Genomic DNA, 24,719 nt, shown 5'->3' on the forward strand with positions numbered 1-24,719 from the left:
AGAATAACATCCGGTTAATGAGGGCTTGGAGAGACTTGGAAATATCCACTCTCTCTCTCTCTCTCTCTCTCTCTCTCTCTCTCTCTCTCTCTCTCTCTCTCTCTGTGCGGGTATTCTATGTAAACATACTTATGTATGTATGTATGTATGTATGTTTGAAGGATCATCATGGTGCGATAAAGAGATGCTTATTGAGAGAGAGAGAGAGAGAGAGAGAGAGAGAGAGAGAGAGAGAGGAGAAAGGGTAAGGGTATTGAATACTCTTTTAGCCAAGCACGTCATTAACTAATTAACCTGATGTTTTTAAATTCAGTAATTTATGATTATATATATATGTGTAAGTATGTATGTATTTATGTATATATATACATACATACATTCACATCTGTTTGTCTATCAAGCCTCACGTGTCTCTCATCATGTTACGCATCTCTCTCTCTCTCTCTCTCTCTCTCTCTCTCTCTCTCTCTCTCTATCTCTCTATATATATATATATATATATATATATATATATATATATATATATATATATATATATATATATATATATATATATACACACATATAAATCTTTCTCACCAACCTGAACATTTCTATAAATCTGCTTGAGAGCGCACCCATAAAATCTAACGCTACCCACAACATCGAGGATAATTTATTTTGCCGGAATACGGAACACAAATTACCCTGGAGTCAATATATCACAAAAGAGTAATAAAGGTTAAGCAAATAGGGGCGGCCCCCTAACCCCCAATTCCACGGTCGTATTTTATTCAAATGACAGCCATCCATTCGATTTTGAAGCACCGGATATCCGAGTTCGTCTGTGTCCGGCTGTTATGTGAGTAAATATTGGAAACAATATTCTATGAAATCCATCATTATATGGACATTTCAACCTCCGCTTATATATATATATATATATATATATATATATATATATATATATATATATATATATATATATATATATATATATACACACACTCGTATATATCAAACAGTATGTTTGTGAGTATCTTTATCGAATTTCACTTTCACTAACATTACCGGATATTTATTTATTTATTTATTTATTGATTCAGAGAGAGAGAGAGAGAGAGAGAGAGAGAGAGAGAGAGAGAGAGAGAGAGAGAGAGAGAATCACTGCTATACACACCCTTCCGAAGAACGAGGCGTGAGATATGAGGAAATAATCCCAAACAAGAGAAGAATAATCGTCCCATCGCCCGCTCTCTCCATGACGCCGGCATACTACAAGGGAAGCGTCCCACCATAATTCCTGAGTTATTGGTTCCCATTACTCCTCCTATTTGCCCGAATAACCCGGCCTAATGAAGGAGAGGAGGAGAGGAAAGGAAAGGAGGAAGGAAGAGAGGGGATTAACTAACACTTTCTTTCCCCCTTTCCTTCTTCTCCTCCTCGCGAAGGGGGGTGGGAAGGAAAATGAAAATCAACACCGATATCCGACGAGGAATGCGATCGAGGCTTTCATTTGTCGCGTTGTTGATGCGTTCGGTTTTCTGCTCGCGCGCTCGCGAGGAATTGTTTCGGAGCCGGGTTTGGAACGACGGATATGCATTGCGGTGTAGGAGTATATGTTTGTATGTGTAAGTAACAGAAGGTGAAGGGAAATACAGAGAGAGGAGATCAGTTCTTAGAAAAACAGATAAATAACAGATAAATAAAGAATTGATAAATAAGTACAGAAACAAACAAAGTCACTACATAAATATATGCATATATTTACATACACTCCACAAATATCGTTTATTTCATTATTCATTTTACTCGGGAATAACTTATACTATGGAGATAGTATTACCTGGGACTTTGGTTTAGATACAACCATACACAGTCGACTGTGGCCACTCGGCTATCAAGCAGATGCACTTAGGAGCCTATTATAATTCCCCTTATGTTTAAGGTACTCCCTCGCTCTAGCCAATTCGATATTAAACGATGTTTGTGATTTAATTATATATATATATATATATATATATATATATATATATATATATATATATATATATATATATATATATATATATATGAATTTTTACCCCACCGTGACATTTTATATATTTACAAACATACACACTCAAGGAGAATTATAATTGACAATTGCTTCGTCTCCAGCGGGATTCGAACTGTTGCCTGGCTGAGAGAAATCGAATCAATACATATATACATGTGTATATACATACATATATATAAATGTGTGTATATGTATATATATATATATATATATATATATATATATATATATATATATATATATATATATATATATATATAAATGCAGTATCAAATTCACAAAAGACAGAAGATAGAATATATATATATATATATATATATATATATATATATATATATATATATATATATATATATATATATATAGAGAGAGAGAGAGAGAGAGAGAGAGAGAGAGAGAGAGAGAGAGAGAGAGAGAGAGAGAGAGAGAATGTCCTCAACATCCGTTTTAACCGTCCCATGAACAAAGCGTATTTAACCCATAACGGCGCAGGCGACATTTCTCAGCCGATAAATCCAGGTGTGTCTGGGACCTATAAGTGGATTAACGAGGCTCGGCTCGTTAGCAAACTCGTTAGCCAATTTGTTAATTGAATCATAAATGGGGGGAGGGGGGGGAGGGAAGGAAACGGTTTATATGCGCCAAGGAAAACGATAAGCAGTACCTTGGCTGAGTGACAGTGACTGGCTGAGTGGATCGGCCAATCACGTCTTCATGCACCGCTGACACGCTTGTCTAATGCCCTGTAATGGGCAAGGGACGGACAACGCGCACGAGAGAGAGAGAGAGAGAGAGAGAGAGAGAGAGAGAAAGGGAATTTTCAATTAGGATTCATAATTGCAGACGCATTTTGCAAGTGAATACAAGGATTTTTGAGAGAGAGAGAGAGAGAGAGAGAGAGAGAGAGAGAGAGAGAGAGAAATTTTGAATCAAGATTCCTAATTGCAAAAACATTAAAACATTTTGCAAGTGAGTACAAGAACTTTTGAGAGAGAGAGAGAGAGAGAGAGAGAGAGAGAGAGAGAGAGAGAGAGAGAGAGAGAGAATTTAATAAGAACATTTATTAACATGTCTCTATCTCTGTAGACTCCACGCCCATAAAATCTATCGAATAAAAACGAAAATAAAATAAAATTATAATGCCTGTAGAGTCAGCACCAATATGTTTAACCAAGAACACTTTTAGCCTCAGAAAAAGCCAAAAGACTTAAAAGTAAACAAGTATAAAATGCGCCCAAGTTTCTTGGTGCAATCGAGTTTTCTGTACAGCGTATAATCAAGGCCACTGAAAATAGATCTATCTTTCGGTGGTCTCGGTACAATGCTGTATGAGCCGCGGCCCATGAAACTTTAACCACGGCCCGGTGGTGGCATGTCCTGTAGCGTTGCCAGAGGCACGATTATGGCTAAGTTTAACCTTAAAATAAAATAAAAATTACTGAGACTAGAGGGCTGCAATTTGGATGTTTGATGTTTTCTTGTGCTGAAAACTAAAAACTCATTTACCTGAAAAATAAGTCCATCGGTTCCCACTGAAACAGAAATTCGGCCAGTCGCAAGTGGCCCCCCCTGATGCCTCTTGACTGACACCTGCAAAAGGTGGAACGTAACAGAAACCCGCGTTTCTGTGACGTCTCTAGACCGGGGAACTCGAAAATGATTTCCGAGGTAAATTCCGCTCCACTTTCCAAGTGTCATCTCGCGCGATGGACGGACAGGTCGAAATTGACGCGATTCGCGTCTGAAATTACGAGAAAATATTGTAATGAAGTTCTCTCGGCGCCCTGCCAGTGAGTTGATGTTAGGAATCATGTCCTTTCTAGAATAAATTCAATTTGATTTTGTGATGAGTTTTTGTTCGACGTAAATGAACTGCGAGCTTTTCATATGTCTAGAGATGGATAATCTTCTTATCAGGAAAATGGAAGTGATTTTGGTGAATCAAATTCAGGCTATAATAAAGTATCGTACGATAATATATCAAATTCAGACTACAATCAAGTATCGTACGATAATATACCAAGTTCAAACTACAATCAAGTATCGTACGATATTATATCAAATTCAGACTACAATCAAGAATCGTACGATAATATATCAAGTTCAGACTCCAATCAAGTATCGTACGATAATATATCAAGTTCAGACTACAATCAAGAATCGTACGATAATATATCAAGTTCAGACTACAATGAAGTATCATACGATAATATATCAAGTTCAGACTACAATCAAGTATCGTACGATAACATATCAAGTTCAGACTACAATCATACGATAATGTAAGGCAAGCAAAGCTCGAAGATGTAATGAGCAGATACTTAACCTTAAGCTCTATTCACGTCACGTGACTTCTTGACAAGAGCTCACCTCAGCTTTATCGTGAGGGCTGCAGTTGACAAGTTTTAAAGAGCTTCTTTCCAAAGTTTTATTATTCAAAAGTTTCTCAGAGTTCTGGCCAACAATATTTCTCTCTGAACGAAGTTCGACCACTAAAATCACACTATGCCATATTTTTAATAATAATAATATAATAATAATAATAATAATAATAATAATAATGATAATAAGAAGAAGAAGGAGAAGAAGAAGAAGAAGTTGCACACAAATTGTTAAATGAAGTGAACATTTTACTTATAAACACATTGAGAAAAGTGAAAACAGTATTAACTAATATTTATCAAAAATACCACTGTAGCTTACGTGATAAACAGAAATAGACAAATCTCTCTCTCTCTCTCTCTCTCTCTCTCTCTCTCTAAAAAGGCGGGATGCTCAACACAAACACTTCAGAGAGAGATAAGAATCGCTTTATGAAAAAGACTTTGAAACTCCAATAAAAGGTTGCCAAAGGCGTCTTTTGTTTATTTACTGCATTGAATGACAGGACAGCACGAGGCATTTTGAAGGCGATAAAAGGAAATCCTTATTTGATTTGCTAAGCAAAACATCAAAGGAGATTTGGCCACTTACGACACGGATCAAACATTTGATATCGTAATGGTTTAGTTCAGGGTATATTAAAAGAAGAACAACAACAACACCAACAGAAACATGAGGAGGAGGAGGAGGAGGAGGAGGAGGAGGAGGAGGAAAAAATTAAAGTCCCTGTAGAGAAAGATTAATGATATTCGGCAAAACTTTCAATAAACCACCAGAACAAGAATACCCAGGAAAGCAAGAGGAGGAGGAGGAGGAGGAGGAGGAGGCGGTGCCTTCAAGGTCGCTGCTCACACCGGCGAAAGTTATCGTAGCCCATCTGTATGCAAAAACATTTCTTATATTATTTAATAAGAGATGGGAAGTTTAAGATGCTGGAGTCGGGTGGGGGGGCGGGGGGGGGACCCTTTCCAAAGAAAGCAGATCGACTCTGTAGGAAGTTCCGGGGAAGGTTGTGGGAGGGAACTAAGTAAGGAGGTGGAAGAAGAGACAGGAGAATTGAAGATAGAGAAGAAATGGAAAGCATAAATGCAGTAACATGCCAACACGACGATAAATAAGGCGAGCAAAAGAAATGAGACGTAAAACGAACGAGAAGAATGCCCACAATGAACGATAAATGAGGGAACAATTATGGCGGATTAAACAAGAGGTGTAGCGAGGCTTCCCGCCAATACAATAATCTACCCCGTAATGATGACGTCACGGAAGGAGAAATAAACGACGCTGACCAAAGTATAGGTAGAGGAGAAGGGGAAGGAATGGAGAAGAGGAGAAAGAGCGTTGGGTGCAAAGGGAGGAGGAGGAGGAGGAGGAGGAGGAGGAGGAATGGGGTTCTGAGGGAGAGTCAGGAATCTGAAGTGTTTACTTTATGCCAAATACATAAACAATTTAATGCTTGGTTGCCAAGTGCCAGGGTGGCCCCAAGACTGAAATACCTGAGAGAGAGAGAGAGAGAGAGAGAGAGAGAGAGAGAGAGAGAGAGAGAGAGGAGGGTTTTAAAGAGGTGGTTGAATTGGTTGGTTACGGGTGGTAATCGGGTACTTTTTTTATCACTTAATAAGGGTACAGCGATGCCCCGGACCGTCCTTCAATTTAAAACGTCTCTTAAGATGCAATCACTTACACTTGCAAAGACTAGTAATACTCTTTACTTGGACTGCGTTATTATTATTATTATTATTATTATTATTATTATTATTATTATTATTTAGAAGATGAAACCTGTTCATATGGAACAAGCCCACCACAGGGGCCACTGATTTGAAATTCAAGCTTCCAAAGAATATTGTTGTGTTTATTTGAAAGAAATAATAATAATAATAATAATAATAATAATAATAATAATAATAATAATAATAACGTAATATGAATTCAAATGTTCTTCTCTGTTACTGTTCGAACCAGTAATTATCAGCTCCGTAAATTCAATAACAAACAACACATTTAAAAGTCCGCGGTCATTTTTTTCTGTAATTCGACCAGGACACCGTAATAAAATGCAAATCCAATATATGCCGTAATACATCAATTACAGGCTAAATGAGCACAATACACCCGATGTATTTGATATATTTACCGAGCGGGACAAAGACTCATGAACTAAAATTAATGGAACGCCCGATCAAATAATCTGTCGCTGCAACAACTGCGCGCATATAACAATTGATTTCATAATTGCCCTGCAATTAGCTGATTAGGCGACTAATCGGCTGAACCGATGATTTATGGATGGACCTATGGATTCGTTGTTGTGGAGGGGGAGGGGGAGGGAAAGGGGGGGTTGTTTGAAATGGTTCATATATATGAGCGATTACATACACAAAACATGCATGTATGTATGTGTGTATAAATATATATATATATATATATATATATATATATATATATATATATATATATATATATATATATATATAAATAAATTACCACGACGAAAATGTGAAACAGGGTTTAAGGCCTGACCGGTTTCGTCTAAGGCAGCGAAGACATCAGTCTTTTATGGTAATATGTAGCTAAATTCTGATTAATTTAACATTTATCTTTAATATTTTATCAAAGGTCTTCTTTCTTCCGGTCCGATGTAAATTTTTACATTTGTCATAATAATGGCTCGATTAATATTATGCCTACAAAATCAAAATCAGTTTTATGTAAGGCAAGTTAATATTCATGAACATTTAAAGGATACGAATTCTGAATTAATGATGAACATAAAGATTTACAAAGTGTATTAATGTTTGTTATGTCATTATACTATCAAACAGGGTTTGAGTATTATTATTATTATTATTATTATTATTATTATTATTATTATTATTATTATTATTATTATTAGCGTTTTAATAGCATTTATAGTACCCATCAATACAATATAATTGTAGAGACTACATTTATATTGCATTGATGGGTACTTAAAACTTTGTTGGTATTCATGCTATTAAAACGATAATAATAATAATAATAATAATAATAATAATAATAATAATAATAATAATAATAATAAACTTTTGATAGAATAACGCTGTAACAAACATTAATAATAATAATAATAATAATAATAATAAGCTAAAATTTAATAATTAATAGATTTTCTAATATTCTTTGAAACTTGAATTTCAAGTCAATGGCCCCCGTGGTGGGCTTGTTCCATACGAATAGGGTTCATCTTTTGAATGATATTAATTATAATAATAATAGCAATAATTCAATCATTCATGGCTAGGGAACAAATGAGTCTGGGAACAGAATCCTGTTTATTTAAATGTATGTAGATGCATATATAATTTAAGTACATTCACTCCTGTTACTTCTCTTCCTTATTTCACACATTTCATTTCTCACCCCCCCCCTTTTTTTCTTATGTTATCTATCTACATTCCTTTTTTCTTTTCCTGTTTCTTTGCTTTCTCCTCTTCTTCTTCTTCTTCTTCTTCTCGCATACTCTCTCGCAGCGTTATTTTAGTTGGGTAGGTTCCTGGAAAAGAAGAAAAATCAATCATTAAGGTGATTTGGGCTGATTATCTAAGTAACTGATTTTCAGATTAGATTCGTCGTGAATTTAGTTAATATTAAATTGATAACATTAAGTAAAAAGTCACAATAATGTATGTGAGGGATTGTATTTCCAAAATACAAAAAAATGGTTAAAAAAATACAATGGCTCATATATATTATTGTGGCTTTTTATTTATTGTTTCCGGTCATTATAGTGATGCACCATAGATTGGTAATAGTGTCTGTTAATATTGGACTGATAACAGTTGAAAGAGTATGCCGTTTTCTTTACAGTATGTATGTATGTATGTATGTATGTATGTATGTATGTATGTATGTGAACCACTCTCAGTTAACCTCAGGCCACATTGAGGAACTCTAGCCATATTTTTTTGATTACTCATTAATCGGTATTCAAGCAACGGCTAAAATTTATTTTTCTTAAAATGAAATCTATAACCTCAATTGATATTTCTGAAAGAATATTCCCTCAGTTCCATAGTTATCATACATTCTCTTCATATCATGTGTATTTTTTTTATTCTCATTCTACTAGGTTTATTTTAATTTTTGTTTGTGGGTATTTAATCCTTGCGTGATTAGTATTGCGGTCACTGACCAACTAAGGAAATGTGAAGGCCTCATATTTAAATATATATATATATATATATATATATATATATATATATATATATATATATATATATGTGTGTATATATATATATGTATGTATGTATATATGTATATATATAATGGATATTCATGTGCTTCAGTGATCCATGTACTTTTAAATACGTGGGACGGAAACTGAGTTGGACTGAATGAGATTGCAATAATCATTTTTAAAAAATTAAATAAAAAAAATCTGTGATTTTCCATGTTTATACTTTCGAAAATACGAGATATGAACTATTCACGAATGAATTTAAAGAATAATTTTTTTCTTCTTTTTGCAGTTCATGTTTTTTCGCAGATTATAGAAAAATAATGATTTCTTTAAACATGACAGACAAATATATAACGTTCCTTTTGTTCAGAGATTTCACGCATGGAGGAACCTATTCGCTGATGAATTTAAAAGAGATGAATCACTTTTATTTTTGCTTTTTATATTACTGTGCGTAATATTTTTGACTGCTTATATTTTTAATTTAGTTGATTAGTATATTGGTTTTTTTATATTCGCAATAGGGACTTTGAATCACCTTTTTTTTGCTTTGTATATTGAACATAATATTTTTGACTATATTTTTTAATTTTGTTTTTGACTTTATATAATGCTGTACATAATATTTTTGACTACCTTTGTATATTACTGCACATAATATTTTTTACTACTTATATTTTCAGTTCTGTAGATAAGTACATCTTTTTTTTTTATATTCAAAATAGAAACTTAAATAACTTTTTTTTACTTTGTTTATTACTCTGAATAATATTTTTGACTACTCATATTTTTAATTCTGTTGATAAGTATATTGCTTTTTTATATGTTCAAAACAGGGACATTCAATAACTTTTTTTGTTTTCTATATAACGTAATATTTTTATTACTTATATTTTTAATCCTGTAGATAAGTATATTGCTTTTTTATATTCAAAATAAGGGCTTTGAATCATTATTGTTACTTTGTATATTACTGCACGTAATATTTTTGACTGCTTGTATTTTTAATTCTGGAGATACGTATATTGCTTTTTATTATTAAAAATAGAGACTTGTCGTACGCATGTTAGTTTCGATCAGCTTAATATATAATATTTTAGATACGTTTTTTAGCTAATTTACATACCAACATACACAAAATAATTTTACTTATCTCATACGAACAAACGGCCTGTGCTAACCAACTAAGCAGTATTTTTCTTGCTATGACAACAAAACGAAAAAAGAAATAAAATTAAGGGGAAAATATCTGCTCAGAAAATTGAATATAAATTCCCCGCTCCTGGATTGGTGGCATTAAATAGATTATTTAATCAGATGAGTACGAGCGACGCCATGCAGCGTAATAAGCGGCATCAATTAACCTTAATAATCTCGTTATGCTCTGCCGTATTTATGAATAATTGACGGGTGGCCGTGTCATGAACACGACGGAGGGAGAGGGATAAAGTCACATTTGTTTTCCGTATTAATTCCCGGAGAGTATTACATCAGCCCCGGTTTTTTTTTTTTTTTTTTTTTTTTTTTTTTTTTTGCCATGCCCCTAGGTTAGGTTAGGGTTAGGTTAGGTTAGGTGAGGTTAGATAAATCAGTGTAATTTGGGTGTGGGAAACATATTGAGATATTTTCGAGAAAATTCTGTTTTTAGATTAAGTTGGGTTAGGTTAAGTTAGGTTAGGTTAACTACATTTCCGTAATTTGGGTGTGGGAAACTTAATAAGATTACTTTCAAGAAAATTCTACGGTTAGTTTTCAAGGAATGGTCCCGGCAATAAAAATCTCTTTAAATAAATAAATAGGAAAATAAATAAGCAAAAATTACGTATGCGGGTGTGTGTGTGTGTGTGTGCATGCGCGAGGCAATTGCTTTCATGAACACAGTTACCCCAATTCTCTGCTTGACACCGCCTTAGACAAGTCACCAATTAAATAAATAAATAAGTAGATAAATAAATAAATAAATAGGAAAACAGAGAAATAAAAATTACGTAAGTGGGTGTGCTTGCACGCATGCATGAGTGCTTTCATGAGTACAGTGAACCCCAATCTCTGCTTGACACTGCTTTAGACGAGTGACAAAACCATAAATAAATAAATAAATAAACAAGAAGAAAATAAATAAAAGTTACGTATGTGTGTGTGTGTACAGGCATGCGCAAGTGCTTGCAAGAGCACAGTAACCGCATTCCTCTGCTTGTGTAATTAACAAAAAAAAAGAACAAACTACTTACTGCCTGTTGCCCTCTGCGTCTGCTGAGCGACGGCCGATAAAAGGGCTTCCACCTCCTCCTTCTTCAGGACGTTCTGTTTCACCATCAGGTTCAGCTTTCCCAAGACCTCTTTGTCCTGGAAAGGAGATTTAGATTCTTAGGTACACTTAAATTAACTTAAATTACTTGAATTAAGTTTGCGTTGTTGTCGCGAAGGCGTAAAGTTTTTGGTGCCAAGTGGCGCCTGAAGAACACTTTGTTCTTTTAAGAGTTATTTTGATATGCGAATACACAAATACACTGCTAGTAGAATTTGATAAGATTAGGTTCAGTATATGCTGCAAAAGTTCATGAATATCGCAATGGCACAAATTGGCATCGATTGAAATCACATTGCCAAAAAAGCGAGCCTTGAATACACTTCCAGCAGAATTTGGAATTTGATAAGATTAGGTTCAATATATGCTATAAAAATTCATAAATATCGCAAAGGCACAAATTGGCATCTATTAAAATCTCACTGCCAAAAAACTGGAGCCTAAATACTCACCTCAAATAGGTTTGGTATGGTCGCCTTCGTCTCGTCGTGTTGCATTCCGTCGAAGACGAAGTAATTGGAGAGTTGTAAATCTGGAGTGAATATTTCCCCTTGGCTGTATTTCCTTGCAATCTCCCCGAGCTGCAACGATAAGTGTGGGTCTCTTAAAATCGAAGGTCTTTAGGATTTGTTAGGATGTTCTTCAGTCTGTTTTAATAAAATGGACCTTAGAAGTCTGTTTCTTTAGAATGGACCTCAGTCTGTTTCAGTAAGTGTGAGTTTGTTTGTTAGAATGGACCTCAGTCTGTTTCAGTAAGTGTGAGTTCCTTAGGGTTTGTTAGAATGGACCTCAGTCTGTTTCAATAAGTGTGAGTTCCTTAGGATTTGTTAGAATGGACCTCAGTCTGTTTCAGTAAGTGTGAGTTCCTTAGGATTTGTTAGAATGGACCTCAGTCTGTTTCAGTAAGTGTGAGTTCCTTAGGATTTGTTAGAATGGACCTCAGTCTGTTTCAGTAGTTCCTTAGTGTTAGAGTTCCTCAGGGTTTGTTAGAATGGACCTCAGTCTGTTTCAGTTAATTTGGGGACCTCTCTGTTTCAAAAACAAAATGGACCTTCTTTTATTATTTATAAAAAATGGACTCAATCTTTTCATTTGTGAGTTCCAAAGAAAATGGATGTTTCTCAAAATTTGAAATGGACCAGATTTATCATAGTTTGGTTTATTTTGGTCATATACCAAGGAAACTGGATGTTTCTCAAAAGAAATCCAGATTTATCATAGTTTGGTTTATTTTGGAAAGAATATGTGAGCAGACTTCTGAAATATATTTGGAATATGGGAATATTATCACCTCTCGTTAGTTATGATAGTTTCATGTATTTTTTTTTTCTATAATTTTCAAGCTATTTAGATGTATTTACCTGGTGACAAAAACAGCGTACATTCGAGAGCTTATAAAGGAATCATGCATAATTCATGTCAGTGATTTCCGATGACAAGGTGAAGCCCAAAGCATCGGCAACTCCGAAACTAGTCTTTTCCTGGAAGAAACTTTATTCCAAAACATAACCTTTTTAAGGCACCAATGATTTTCAAAATGGGTTGCGTGGCACCCTGCCACAGAGTGCCTAGGGGTTCCGCAAGATTGTCATGAATTTTGTCTTGGCTAAATCATCTCGATGAACATTTGTAAAAAAAAATGTTTGCAGAAGTCTTCATATAATTATTATCATTGTGTCTACTCTAATTGTGTTTATCTAATTCTTCTGATATGCTCGTTGTTTGTACAGTATATTTCTGCATGCACGGTGTGCTGATTTTGATTTGAGTATGGATAATAAATTTTATTCATTAAATAAGAAGGTAATTCATGTGATATGTTAGGATGGTGAAGAAGGGGTGTCACGGTAATGATTACATTAGTTAGGGTGCTATCACAAAAAAAAAAAAGACTGAGAACCACTCGGTTAAGCATACCGCGTTTTATTCAAAGGAGCAATGTCACCATTCCGCTTTTGGAGGGCCAGTTGCAACCGCTTCGACAACATTACTAGCAAATGAGACTCATTCCAAGCCTACCTTGTAGCCTATTAGGCGGAAGAACGAAGCCGCGACCTCGTTGCCTTCTTCCAGCAGATTTTCCAGCTTATTGATCGCTTCCAGACCTTGGGCCTTCCAGGAGGAAAAGGAAGAACACTCCGTTAATTGAGGAGAGTTGTTGCATAAACAATTTCGTCGATGATGGCGAAGTTTGAATGAGATGCGGGAGAGAGAGAGAGAGAGAGAGAGAGAGAGAGAGAGCGGGGGAGGTCATTAAAGAGATATTAAAGTCTCAGTAACAGACAGACAGACAGAGACATGATAGGCTTGTGGTGTAATCTTTTATCGTGGAAGTTTCTCAATTTTTGCGAGTGTTCGGTCTTGCTAGCACTCTGCGCCCGGCAAGAAAACTTTGTATATTTTATTTTTTGTATTATGCTTCTAAATATAAAGTCAAGATATATATATATATATATATATATATATATATATATATAGAGAGAGAGAGAGAGAGAGAGAGAGAGAGAGAGAGAGAGAGAGAGAGAGAGAGAGAGAGAGAGAGAGAGACGCAAATTGAAATTTAATCATTAAGCATTAAGATTTTATATTATTCCCCAAAAAATATTATGGATCAAGATTGTGGTCTGAGAAAATATTTGTAAACGAGAGCTTATCATTTATATGATGTTTATTGTCGTAATGATACTATTATGTCTGCACTTAATGTTATTAAGTTTCAGTATAATGTAAACAAGTAAAAAAATTCATCGAAGTTTCTTCGGCCCAATCGAGTTTTCTATATGACCCGCGGCCCATGAGTCTTTAACTACGGCCCGGTGGTGGCCTGTCCTATATCGTTGCCAGACGCACGATTATGGCTAACTTTAACCTTAAATAAAATAAAAGCTACTGAGGCTAGAGGGCTGCAATTTAGTTTCCTTGATGATTGGAGGGTGGATGATCAACATACCAATTTGCAGCCCTCTAGCCTCAATAGTTTTCTTTTACAGAAAACTAAAAATTCAGACGAAATTTTGGAAAGAAAAATTAAAACGAGAGAAAGCAAATGAGAGAATTAGTGGAACCAAGAGCTAATGAACGGAAAGAAAAAGGAAAGAGAGAAGAAAGAGACAGATAATAAGGAACGAGGGATTATTGGAACGGCGAACAAAGGTTCAAAAAGAACAAAGGGATTTGCATTTCGGAGAAAGGCCACTAGAACGAGAATGGACGAGAACACGTAAGAGGATTAAATTCCGAAGCAGAAGTGATTACCGCGCAAAGCATAAAATGATGATTACACGATTATTGCGGATGCGGATTATTGGAATGATCAGAATCCGGAAATTGAAATAGAAACCAACTTTGAAAGGTCGAGACAATTAAGGAAACGCAAAGCTGGCTGGAAGATAATTTTTTAATGATAATTATGAATAATGATAATTAATAGCTTGATAATCAGTGACTGAAAACGTTCGTGGAATATTATTACGTGTTACGGATTATTTTAACGAACATGGCGATTAAAACTCAAGATATGAATTTGTATGAACATATATTTTTTTTCATAATATACAATAATGCAAGTTGTACCCATACACTTTTACTTGTGTAACAACGATGGACTTGCCGTCGTCCAACCCGGGCCCAGCCACTTCTCATCAATTCCTCCTGTATAAGTATTTAGTATTGGGAAGGTGCATAACATCTCTGCGGACAGGACTTCCCGTCTCGACCCTCTTATATAATACCCCCTTTTCTTCTTATGTCATGTACATTTTTGAATAAAATAACAAATTGTAAAGTCTTTCCAAAAAGCGATAGAAATGGAGATTATTTTTAAATAAAATAAAACAATTTCCAGATCTCATGTGAGGTAACCCCTTAACTGAAAATAGAATGTTTGAAAATATTTTAATTTTATTCTTTTAAGCTCTATTCTTCAGCCTGACGAGACAGGACTTGAATGTTTTAAATTTAAAACACGAATTCAAAATAAAATTTTTAAAATTACGTTAATTTTCTCTTTCAGATTTAAAAATGAAAATAAAAGTAAATTTCTAAAAAATGCTTAATTTTTCTCTCAAATTCAAAAAGCAAAATAAAAATAAAATTGCAAAAAAATCTAATTAAAAATAAAATTTTAAAAAATGCGTTCATTATGCTCTCTTAAATTTAAAAAACGAAATACAAATAAAATGTCCAAAAACACGTTCATTCTTCGCTCTTTTAAATGTAGAAAACGAATTTAAAATAAAATTTTTCAAAAGTTAATTTTTCTCATAAATTCAAAAGGCGAAATAAAAACAAAATTTCAAAAAATCAAATTAAAAAAAAAATTTCAAAAAATACTTCCATCTTCTCTCTCATAAATTTAGAAAACGAATTTAAAATAAGAAAAGGAAACAGGATTTTTGTCTCTTAAATTTAAAAAGCAAATTAAAAAAAAATTTCAAAAAATCGAATTAAAAATGAAATTTCAAAAAAAATACGTCCATTTCTCTCTTTAAAACATAAAACCGAATTCACAAGAGACTCACCCTCACCTCTTCGCTGGTATTCTTCAGCCTGACGAGGCAGTACTTGAGACCTTCCTCGGCCTCTTCGCCAAATTTCACGAGGACGCCTCCGAGGGCATTGGTGATCCTGGTCAGTGAATGCTTGACCTTTTTCCAGCTTTTCTTGACGTGGTCTTTCGTCTGGAAGGAGAATGGAATAAGGTTAAGAACAGGCCTGAGAGATATGGACTCTCTCTCTCTCTCTCTCTCTCTCTCTCTCTCTCTGGAAAATACAGTATTTAAATTGATAATAATGTAACCAGAATGACTGATAACACTGAAGTCAAGAACAGGCCTGAGAGATATGGATTCTCTCTCTCTCTCTCTCTCTCTCTCTCTCTCTCTCTCTCTCTCTCTCTCTCTCTCTTCTTAAGAGAGATCATTAAACTTTCATTGTTTCAATTGTTTACCAATATATTTTATAGTTTTCATTGTTTTATACCTTAATTTCATTTTATCTTTTATAGTTTTATTTAATTGTATTTTTTATAGTTTTATTTCATTTTATTTTTATAGTTTTATATTACTAAACAGGGTATGAAAATGCTCTGTGCATTTTCTTTTACCACATCTTCTTGGCCCTTCTATTAATAAATATTTATGAAAAAAAAATGACTCTCCTTAATGAAAGAGACGACCTAATCTAACATTATGGCCGGTGTGGGTATAATGTCCTTAGCATTTTGCTGGCACGGGCAGAAAGTAATTAATGGAGTACATCTCGCGCAAGCACGCTATGAGATGCACGCAAGCATGACATTAATACCGGATGGACGTTCGCCTGTGCTTTTATGCTAATGAAGCGACTGACATTTCTTTTCTGTGTTTGGTTCATATATATATATATGTATATATTCTTACTGATTTTGTTAACTTTATCGTATTAACATTATCTTTGCGTAATTCTTTTATGTATAAGACCTATTGACAACGATATATATATATATATATATATATATATATATATATATATATATATATATATATATATATATATATATATATATATATATATATTTCATAGGTGATATATAAATGGATTTTTCTATTTTTTTCCTAGGCATTTTATTTCATCTTTGACTTCGACTCGACAAAGTGGATTTTTTTTTCGGGGATTTTTCCCTAGGGCATTTTATCTTGATCTTTTACTTCGACTCGGGGATTTTTAACCTTGGGGATTTTTTCCTTCGGGGATTTTTTTACCTTGGGGTTTTTTTTACTTCGGGGATTTTTAATCTTGGGGTATTTTACTTCGGGGATTTTTTTTATCTTGGGGATTTTTTACTTTTTTCCTTCGGGGATTTTTGACCTTGGCGATTTTTTTACTTCGGGGATTTTTGACTTTGGCGATTTTTACTTCGGGGATATTTTACCGTGGCGATTTTTTACTTCGGGGATTTTTTTACCTTCGCGATTTTTTACTTTAGGGACTTTTTTACCTTGGCGATTTGTTACTTCGGGATTTTTACCTTTGGCGATTTTTTACTTCGACCTGGTATTTTTTTACTTGGCGATTTTTTACTTCTGGGATATTTTACCCTGGCGATTTTTTCCTTCGGGGATTTTCGACCTTGGCGATTTTTTTACTTCGGGGATATTTTACCTTGGCGATTTTTTACTTCGGGGATTTTTTTTTACCTTCGCGATATTTTACTTCACGGACTTTTTTACCTTGGGGATTTTTTTTACCTTGGCGACTTGTTACTTCGGGGATTTTTTTTACCTTCGCGATTTTTTTACTTCAGGTATTTTTTACCTTCGCGATTTTTTTTACTTGTATTTTTACCTTCGGATTTTTACTCCGGGTATTTTTACCTTCGGGTATTTTTACCTTACCTTTTTTACTCGATTTTTACCTTGGCCGATTTTACTCCGGGGATTTTGTACCTTGGCGATTTTTTACCTTAGGGATTTTTTACTTCGGGGATTTTTACCTTGGCGATTTTGTACCTTAGGGATTTTTTACTCCGGGGATTTTGTACCTTGGCGATTTTTTTTACCTTAGCGATTTGTTACTCCGGGGATTTTTACCTTGGCGATTTTTTACAGCGTATATTAAGAGTCAGCTATCATGTGAAAGCGCACATCACTGTCGTAGCATTATCTAGGGAACCAATTTGCCGGAACACGCAAGTCTTAAAACGCGTTTCAGTCTTCCAGACCCCAATTATTTTCTCAAACATAAAGTCAGGTTTCCCGTAGGAGAGGAGTAGCAGTGCCGTCGGCGCACCTCACGTGGTTCACTGTAGGCATTACTAAAGGGTGTTCGCGTTGTCCATGCGGCCCCTTGCTGCACCCACTATCTAATCTTTAACTTTATCTCCATTCCAACTCTCTCTCTCTCTCTCTCTCTCTCTCTCTCTCTCTCTCTCTCTCTCTCTCTCTCTCTCTCTCTCTCTCTAGACAGCAGCTTAAATTTAATTCAGTATCAGTCATTGAACTCTGAAACATTGCCCAATCAAAGAATTGAAAATTTTTCTCTCTCTCTCTCTCTCTCTCTCTCTCTCTCTCTCTCTCTCTCTCTCTCTCTCTCTCTCTCTCTCTCAAGCTTAAATTTAATTTAATATCAGTCATTGAATATTGAAGCATTCCCAGTCAAGTACTTGAAATCTCTCTCTCTCTCTCTCTCTCTCTCTCTCTCTCTCTCTCTGCTTAAAATTAAATTTAATTCAGTACCAATCATTGAATATTGAAGCTCTCTCTCAAGTACTCTCTCTCTCTCTCTCTCTCTCTCTCTCTCTCTCTCTCACTCTCCCTCCACCCAGGTGTCCCTGACGTGCTTGACGTCCTTCCAGTTCCGTATCACCCACTCGATAACGGAGGTAACGATCGGGCTAATGACCGTCTTGTCCTTATCCGGGGACCTCCCCGGCGAGTCCTCGCCGCCTGCGCCTTCGTCGTGTTCCTTCGGGTGGTGGGAGATTCCCTTCTCGTCTCTGCTGTGATGGGAAAAAAAAAAAGAGTTTAATGAGTATGGTGAATAAGCATCATTCATCATCATCTTTATTAAAAAATAAACATTCTAATATCATAATTGTAGAACTGGCGACCCCCTTAGGTGAGTAAACCTACCATAAGGTAGCAAAGGCTTTTTTATTTTTCTTTATTATGAAGTAGCTAAATGTTATATATATACCAACCCCCTCCCCCGGGATCGAACTCGAGAACCTCCTCGCGCGCGTGTGTGTTTGTGCGTATTTGTGTATGTGTTGATGGTGTGTAGAATATGATTGGCGTATGAATTAAGCTTTAAATACAATCCTTCATTGGGTCCGATTTCATAACTTTTTTGTCTGATGCGTAAAACCTCTCTCTCTCTCTCTCTCTCTCTCTCTCTCTCTCTCTCTCTCTCTCTCTCTCTTCTCACCGACCAGTGTGGTTCAATTTCATGTATTGCCGTATTAAGTATTCACGTTTTTTGCCGTTTTTCCCATGGAAAAGCTCTCTCTCTCTCTCTCTCTCTCTCTCTCTCTCTCTCTCTCTCTCTCTCTATTAAAATCATAATGGAGAATTTAAAATATTAATCTGAAGTCTGAAGCAATGAAGAATTCTAAAATATTAATCTGAAGTCGCATTACCATTCTCTCTCTCTCTCTCTCTCTCTCTCTCTCTCTCTCTCTCTCTCTCTCTCTCTCTCTCTCTCTCTCTCTCAGTTAATGAATTCGTCAGTTTAACGTGAAGCAATGAAGAATTGTAAAATATTAATCTGAAGTCCTGTTACACACTCTCTCTCTCTCTCTCTCTCTCTCTCTCTCTCTCTCTCTCTCTCTCTCTCTCTCTCTCTCTCCCCCCTCACCAGGGGCCCAGCAGGAGTTAAGGATGGAATAACCACCAGTAACAGAGACAGCGTGACATTTACCAAGGGCTTGGCTAATTGTTCGTAAAGGAATCACGTTACCGAATTGCGCAACGGACAGATGTCTGTGGGCTTTTTTGCGCAGCTTCTTCTTCTTCTACACTGTTTCCGAATTGAGTCTGTTCTTCTGTCGTTGCCTGTGATTATTATTTTTGTTGTTATTATTATTACTGGTGTTGTTGTTTCTGAGTTGAAATTGAAATCGGTTGGTTTCAATAAACATCGTCCAATATCACCAGTTCTTTCTATGAAATTTCACTTTAAATTTCTATAAACATCGTCCTACAGTATATCCACTTCTTCTTATATACATTTCCTTTCACACTTCAATAAACATCGTTCATCATAGCCAATTTTTTCTATACATTTTCACTTTAAATTTCAAATAAACACCGTCCAACAGTATACCCACTTCTTCCTATAATCATTTCTCTTTACATTTCAATAAACATCGTCCAGCAATACCACGAAACACATTACCTCGATGTTCCTTCGTCGTAGTGATCGTAATCGACCTCCGGGTCTCCGTAGGTGTAATCGTAGTTGAAAGCATCGTCCAAGATTTCGTGTGGTCCTTTTTCCACTCTTTGCCTGACGTTCTTCCGTCTGTGGATGGCGTTTTCCTCTCTCTCTGTCCTCTGTTGAACGGTGCTGCTGTAGGAGAGAGGTTTTTTTGACTGAGTCACTCAAACTGTTGATTGATGCGGTTGAAATTGGGCATAGATTTGGCTCGGATTTGGCACAGAGGTGATAGTTTGACATACGAGTAATATGGACCTACAGAAAGTGTTTGCAGTTGGAGAGAGACGTGATTGACATTTGTGATTTTTGTAACAGAAAGTAAAGGGAAATAGAGAAAGAGGGGGTCAGCTATTAGAAAAAACAGAGTGATATTCAAATTTGAAAAAGATATGAATCATACATGATGGGAGATGTGATTCTCCATAGGGTTAGGTATGGGGAACAGTTGTGAATCTTGCATGGCTCAAATGTGATTCACTTTGTGCACAAATACTCTTCGCAATGGGTACAATGGGATTCGTACTGACCACTGATGTAATTCATGTAATATACATGTTTTTTCACATTAAACGTTAGACTGAAATGTCAGTATGCCTTTAAAGATGAAGTAATGCGAAGATTATGTTTCTGTATAGATTATTGAAACTTATGTATGTGAGTATAAGTACCGCCTTCGTCATGTCTATTCAAACTTACTAGCTGGAAGAAAATGAGTTATGAATGATAGTTGGAAGAGAAAACTGAGATAGGTATAAAACAATTAAAAAATGCAATCGAGTTTTCTGTACAGCGTATAATCAAGGCCACCGAAAATAAATCTAGCTTTCGGTGGCCTCGATATAATGCTGTATGAACCGCGGCCAATGAAACTTTCACCACGACCCGGTGGCGACCTGGCCTATATCGTTGCCAGATGCACGATTATGTTTAACTTTAATCTTAAATAAAATATAAAAAACTACCGAGGCTGGAGGGCTGCAATTTGGTATGCTTGATGATTGGAGGGTGGATGATCAACGTACTAATTCGCAGCCCTCTAGCCTCAGTAGTTTTTATTTAAGATCTGAGGGCGGACAGAAAAAGTGGTGTGGACGGACAGACAAAGCCGGCACAATAGTTTCCTGTTACAGAAAACTAAAAAAAATCTAGGCAAAAATAATGATGCCCAATTTTATCGTTCGTGTTAAAGATGAAAAAAGGGTGTGTGTGTGCATTTTGCGTGCTTGTATTACAAAGACATTATGATATCAATTGCATGTAGGTCAGTGTACGAACCTCTTTTGCTTTGTGGGTTTAAATCTCAGTGAGTGATCAGTGGTCTGTTGGGTGATCAGTATTTGATTTGTTATCGTCACTGTTTATAATAATTCTCAAAAAAAAAAAAATTGCCCAATAAATCCAGTTGTGCAAGCCACGAAACTTTTTATTCAAATTGAATTATTATTATTATTATTATTATTATTATTATTATTATTATTATTATTATTATTATTATTATTATTATTATTATTATTATTATTATTATTCAGAAGATGAACCCTATTCATATGGAACAAGAACCCATTGAATTGAAACAAGTTCACAAAATTATTATTATTGACTTGAAATTCAATTATTATTATTATTATTATTATTATTATTATTATTACTATCATGGAACAGTCCCACCACAGAGGCCATTGACTTGAAATTCAAGCTTCCAAAGATTACGGTGTTCATTAGGAAGAAGTAAGAGGAGGTAAAGAGAAATACAGAAAGAAGAGATCCCACTCGCTTATTAAAAAAGAAAAAAACAAATAAATGAATTAGTAAACAGATAAAAATGTATTAAAATGCGAGGAGAATGGTATTAGTGGTAGTAAAGCATTGAACCCTAGCTTGACCTTTTGAATATAGAAATAAGGCATATTCATTCAAATTTTTAAAATTTTTTTATGAATTTAAGCGTATTTAAAAAAAAAAAAGCTTTAGTGTATTTATTTTCATATTAATCTTCTTTAATAAAGTCATTTAACACTTAAAGAAAAATATTTTTCTCTATGGTAATTTCTCCGGACTCAAAATTTCCATTTTCGGGGCAAGATTGGTCGTTTCAGATATCTTTTGGATGATTATTAAAGCAACAATCATGCTTTTCATGTTCATGCAAATTTTAAGTCATAAATTTATTTATTTAATTCCCTCCTGGCATCTAAGATCAAAATGGACTAATTAGGTAAGCAATTTAACCCATACATTTCGAGGCTGTATTCATAATTGGATATAATCGTGTGATGAAAATTTTGCTTATGATTTTCTTTCGAATTGCTCTCCTGAATGTTGTAGTATATAAATATTCAAACCTTTTATCATCTTTTTATTGGGTTAAGTTGTTTTTGTTAACCTCCTCCAAAATGGAAAATGGTTCCATTAAACCTGTGTTTTTTTTTATCAAATGTTAAATTAAAGGCTATTTCAATTGTGTAACAATCTTGGGAAAAGTCATTCTTTGGTTATTTTAAGAGTGTTTGCAAAATCCAATAAAAGGATTTTCAAATACACGAGAGAGAGAGAGAGAGAGAGAGAGAGAGAGAGAGAGAGAGAGAGAGAGAGAGAGAGAGAGAGAATTTAACTGACCTCGTCAAAGGCGCGTCATACTCGTAGACCAAATCTCCGTAAGTGTAATCTTGGTCTTCCTGCATCAGGGCATTGAGGATCACGTGCCCTGACCTCCCATTGGTCAGTGACCTCGCGTGGCTCGCTGCCCCACACAGCAAGCCCAGGACAACCACGAGACTGATGACCTCGCTTCTGGGCATGGTTGCTGCTCACTGGGGCAAGAGAAGGGAGAAGTGGAAAGGTTAAAATTTGGTATCTCATTTTTTTTAGGTTTATATTCAAAAGAGCTAACAATTTTGTACGTATTCCCAAGCCCATATATACTAGTGGACACATAGATACCCACCCTCTCTCTCTCTCTCTCTCTCTCTCTCTCTCTCTCTCTCTCTCTCTCTCTCTCTCTCTCTCTCTGTAGTATATATATTTGTGACTTCTAATACTGTGTATCAGTCCTTCTTCAGTGGCTTGCAAATAAAGTCGAAACCGGTCAGGACCTACACCCCGCCTCTTATTTTTCACCTGTGGTAATGTGTGATAAATGAATCACGTCCAAAAGTAATTGAGAGAGAGAGAGAGAGAGAGAGAGAGAGAGAGATACATACATGATATGTGTGTTTGTATAAAACATTAATTGGTAAATGTCCCCTGGTTCCTAACTGTCTGCTAAAGATCTTGTGTATATGATAATCCTAACTTGCAAACCAATGCTCATTCGGCATTAAAACGTAAGCATATATTTTTCACAAGTGTCCTTCATATTATCGAGGCTGTGTTGATAATCTGGGTGCAGTTATGTAAATTAACTAAATTCACTTTAGTTTGAGTAATATTTAGCAATAGATGTCAATATGAATTGATGTGAAGAGTGCAAGAATACTTAATAATATCTTCAAGGATTATAGATAAGAATTTTGCATTTTTTTAAGTTGTCTATGGACAGTAATGGTTATCGTAGGGGATAGTACAGAGTCTGTCTTATAGGAACAATGTTACGGTTAGGAGTTTATAGATACAAATTTTGCACTTTTTAAGATGTTTATAGACAGTAACGGTTCTTTTAAGAGGTAGTATAGAATCTGTCAAGAAGAAACAATGGTATTTTCAGTTTATATAGGGTAAGAATCAAGATATCGAAAAATATACAGTATATTTTGGCTGCATTACCAAATAGCAGTATAAACCATAGATTCATATTGCAACTGCGAGATTTTTCCTCCTGTTACGCCTTTCAAACCTTTTCACTGTCAATCCCCGTTTCAGCGCTGATTGACCTCGTCATCATAGGTCCCAGAACTTGGCCTTTGGCCTAAATTCTATATATTCTTTTCATGCTGGCGGGATAATCGGAGTTGAGTGACCGGGATTTAGATGAAGCATCTTGAATTTCACGTCGCAGTGTGTCTGCAAGACGGAATTGAACATGCAAAAGCTTTCACTGCACCGAGGTAGATAATATAAGCGTGTATTGTTCTTGTGCAAATGATAATAATGAATCATTTACAGTTCATGAAGCGAATGTGACTTCTGGGAACTGTTTTTTCAGATACAGGGACCTTAAACTGTGTTTATGAATTTGATCTGAAAGTGGCTGAATAATTCATGAAATGACGTGTCCGTCACCTACAGTTTTCCTTAATCGAGTTTCTATCTAATTATCCCCCTTCATTACTAGACTAGATAAGTTCAATTAATTGCCAGCTCCGTCGCCCTTCACGTAGAAGGTTGCAGAGCTCGAGAATTCCACTGTCATTGTAAGTTTATGAAGCGGCGAAATATCTTACCTGTAATCCGGCTGTGCAGTTTGACACCTGTCTCACTATGCCCGTTATTTATCACCTTATTCCACTTAACGGTCGAGCACGGTATTCTCGTGCGTCTGTCCGTTATCCGCCCGTCCGCGAGTGTGCCCTAAACAGCAGTCAGGTAGCCAATGCGGAGTGGGAGACAGGAAGAGGAATGAGGGACGCCCTTTGACCTTCGTTTGTTCGCCCCTTAGAGCAACAACACTTGAGTGCACTTGCACTGGGCATCTTTGTTTCTTCCTCGGCTGCGGACGACGACAGCTGCTGTCAGTTGTGTCCTATACACCGCCTGGTGGTGGTCCCCTCTCTCTCTCTCTCTCTCTCTCTCTCTCTCTCTCTCTCTCTCTTGGTAACCGGAACTGCTGGGAATTTGCTTGTAGTGTTGATGTGGATTGTGCAGTTCGTTTTTTGTTTATTTAGTTTATGATTTTTTTTTTTTGTTTTTTTTTACAA

General features: G+C 35.5%; 2 protein-coding genes across 15 annotated transcripts in view; one reads left to right on the forward strand and one right to left on the reverse strand.

Annotated features, from left to right (window-relative positions):
- LOC136856597 (ligand of Numb protein X 2-like) overlaps window positions 1–24,719 on the forward strand; it is a 582,959-nt gene that overhangs the window by 533,948 nt on the left and 24,292 nt on the right. The gene's annotated exons all lie outside the window — the stretch shown is intronic.
- Window positions 7,711–24,386, reverse strand: LOC136856599 (uncharacterized). Its single transcript, XM_067134526.1, has 9 exons — window positions 24,246–24,386; window positions 22,483–22,676; window positions 19,825–19,998; window positions 18,244–18,427; window positions 15,471–15,629; window positions 12,970–13,062; window positions 11,403–11,531; window positions 10,874–10,988; window positions 7,711–7,955 (listed from the first exon to the last, which is right to left on the reverse strand). The coding sequence occupies exons 2-9, from the start codon at window positions 22,662–22,664 to the stop codon at window positions 7,852–7,854; spliced, it is 1,140 nt and encodes a 379-aa protein (XP_066990627.1). The 5' UTR covers window positions 22,665–22,676; window positions 24,246–24,386; the 3' UTR covers window positions 7,711–7,851.

The sequence above is a fragment of the Macrobrachium rosenbergii genome, chromosome 36 (genome assembly GCF_040412425.1).
Source record: "Macrobrachium rosenbergii isolate ZJJX-2024 chromosome 36, ASM4041242v1, whole genome shotgun sequence".
In the NCBI taxonomy this organism is placed as follows: domain Eukaryota; kingdom Metazoa; phylum Arthropoda; class Malacostraca; order Decapoda; family Palaemonidae; genus Macrobrachium; species Macrobrachium rosenbergii.

Coding starts and splice junctions, on each gene's coding strand:
- LOC136856599 (XM_067134526.1), bottom strand. CDS start 22,664: ATGCCCAGAAGCGAGGTCATCAGTCTCGTGGTTGTCCTGGGCTTGCTG. Junction 15,630..18,243: donor TCAGGGACACCTGGGTGGAG/GGAGAGTGAGAG, acceptor TTCTCCTTCCAG/ACGAAAGACCACGTCAAGAA. Junction 7,956..10,873: donor GACGCAGAGGGCAACAGGCA/GTAAGTAGTTTG, acceptor CTTCTTTTCCAG/GAACCTACCCAACTAAAATA.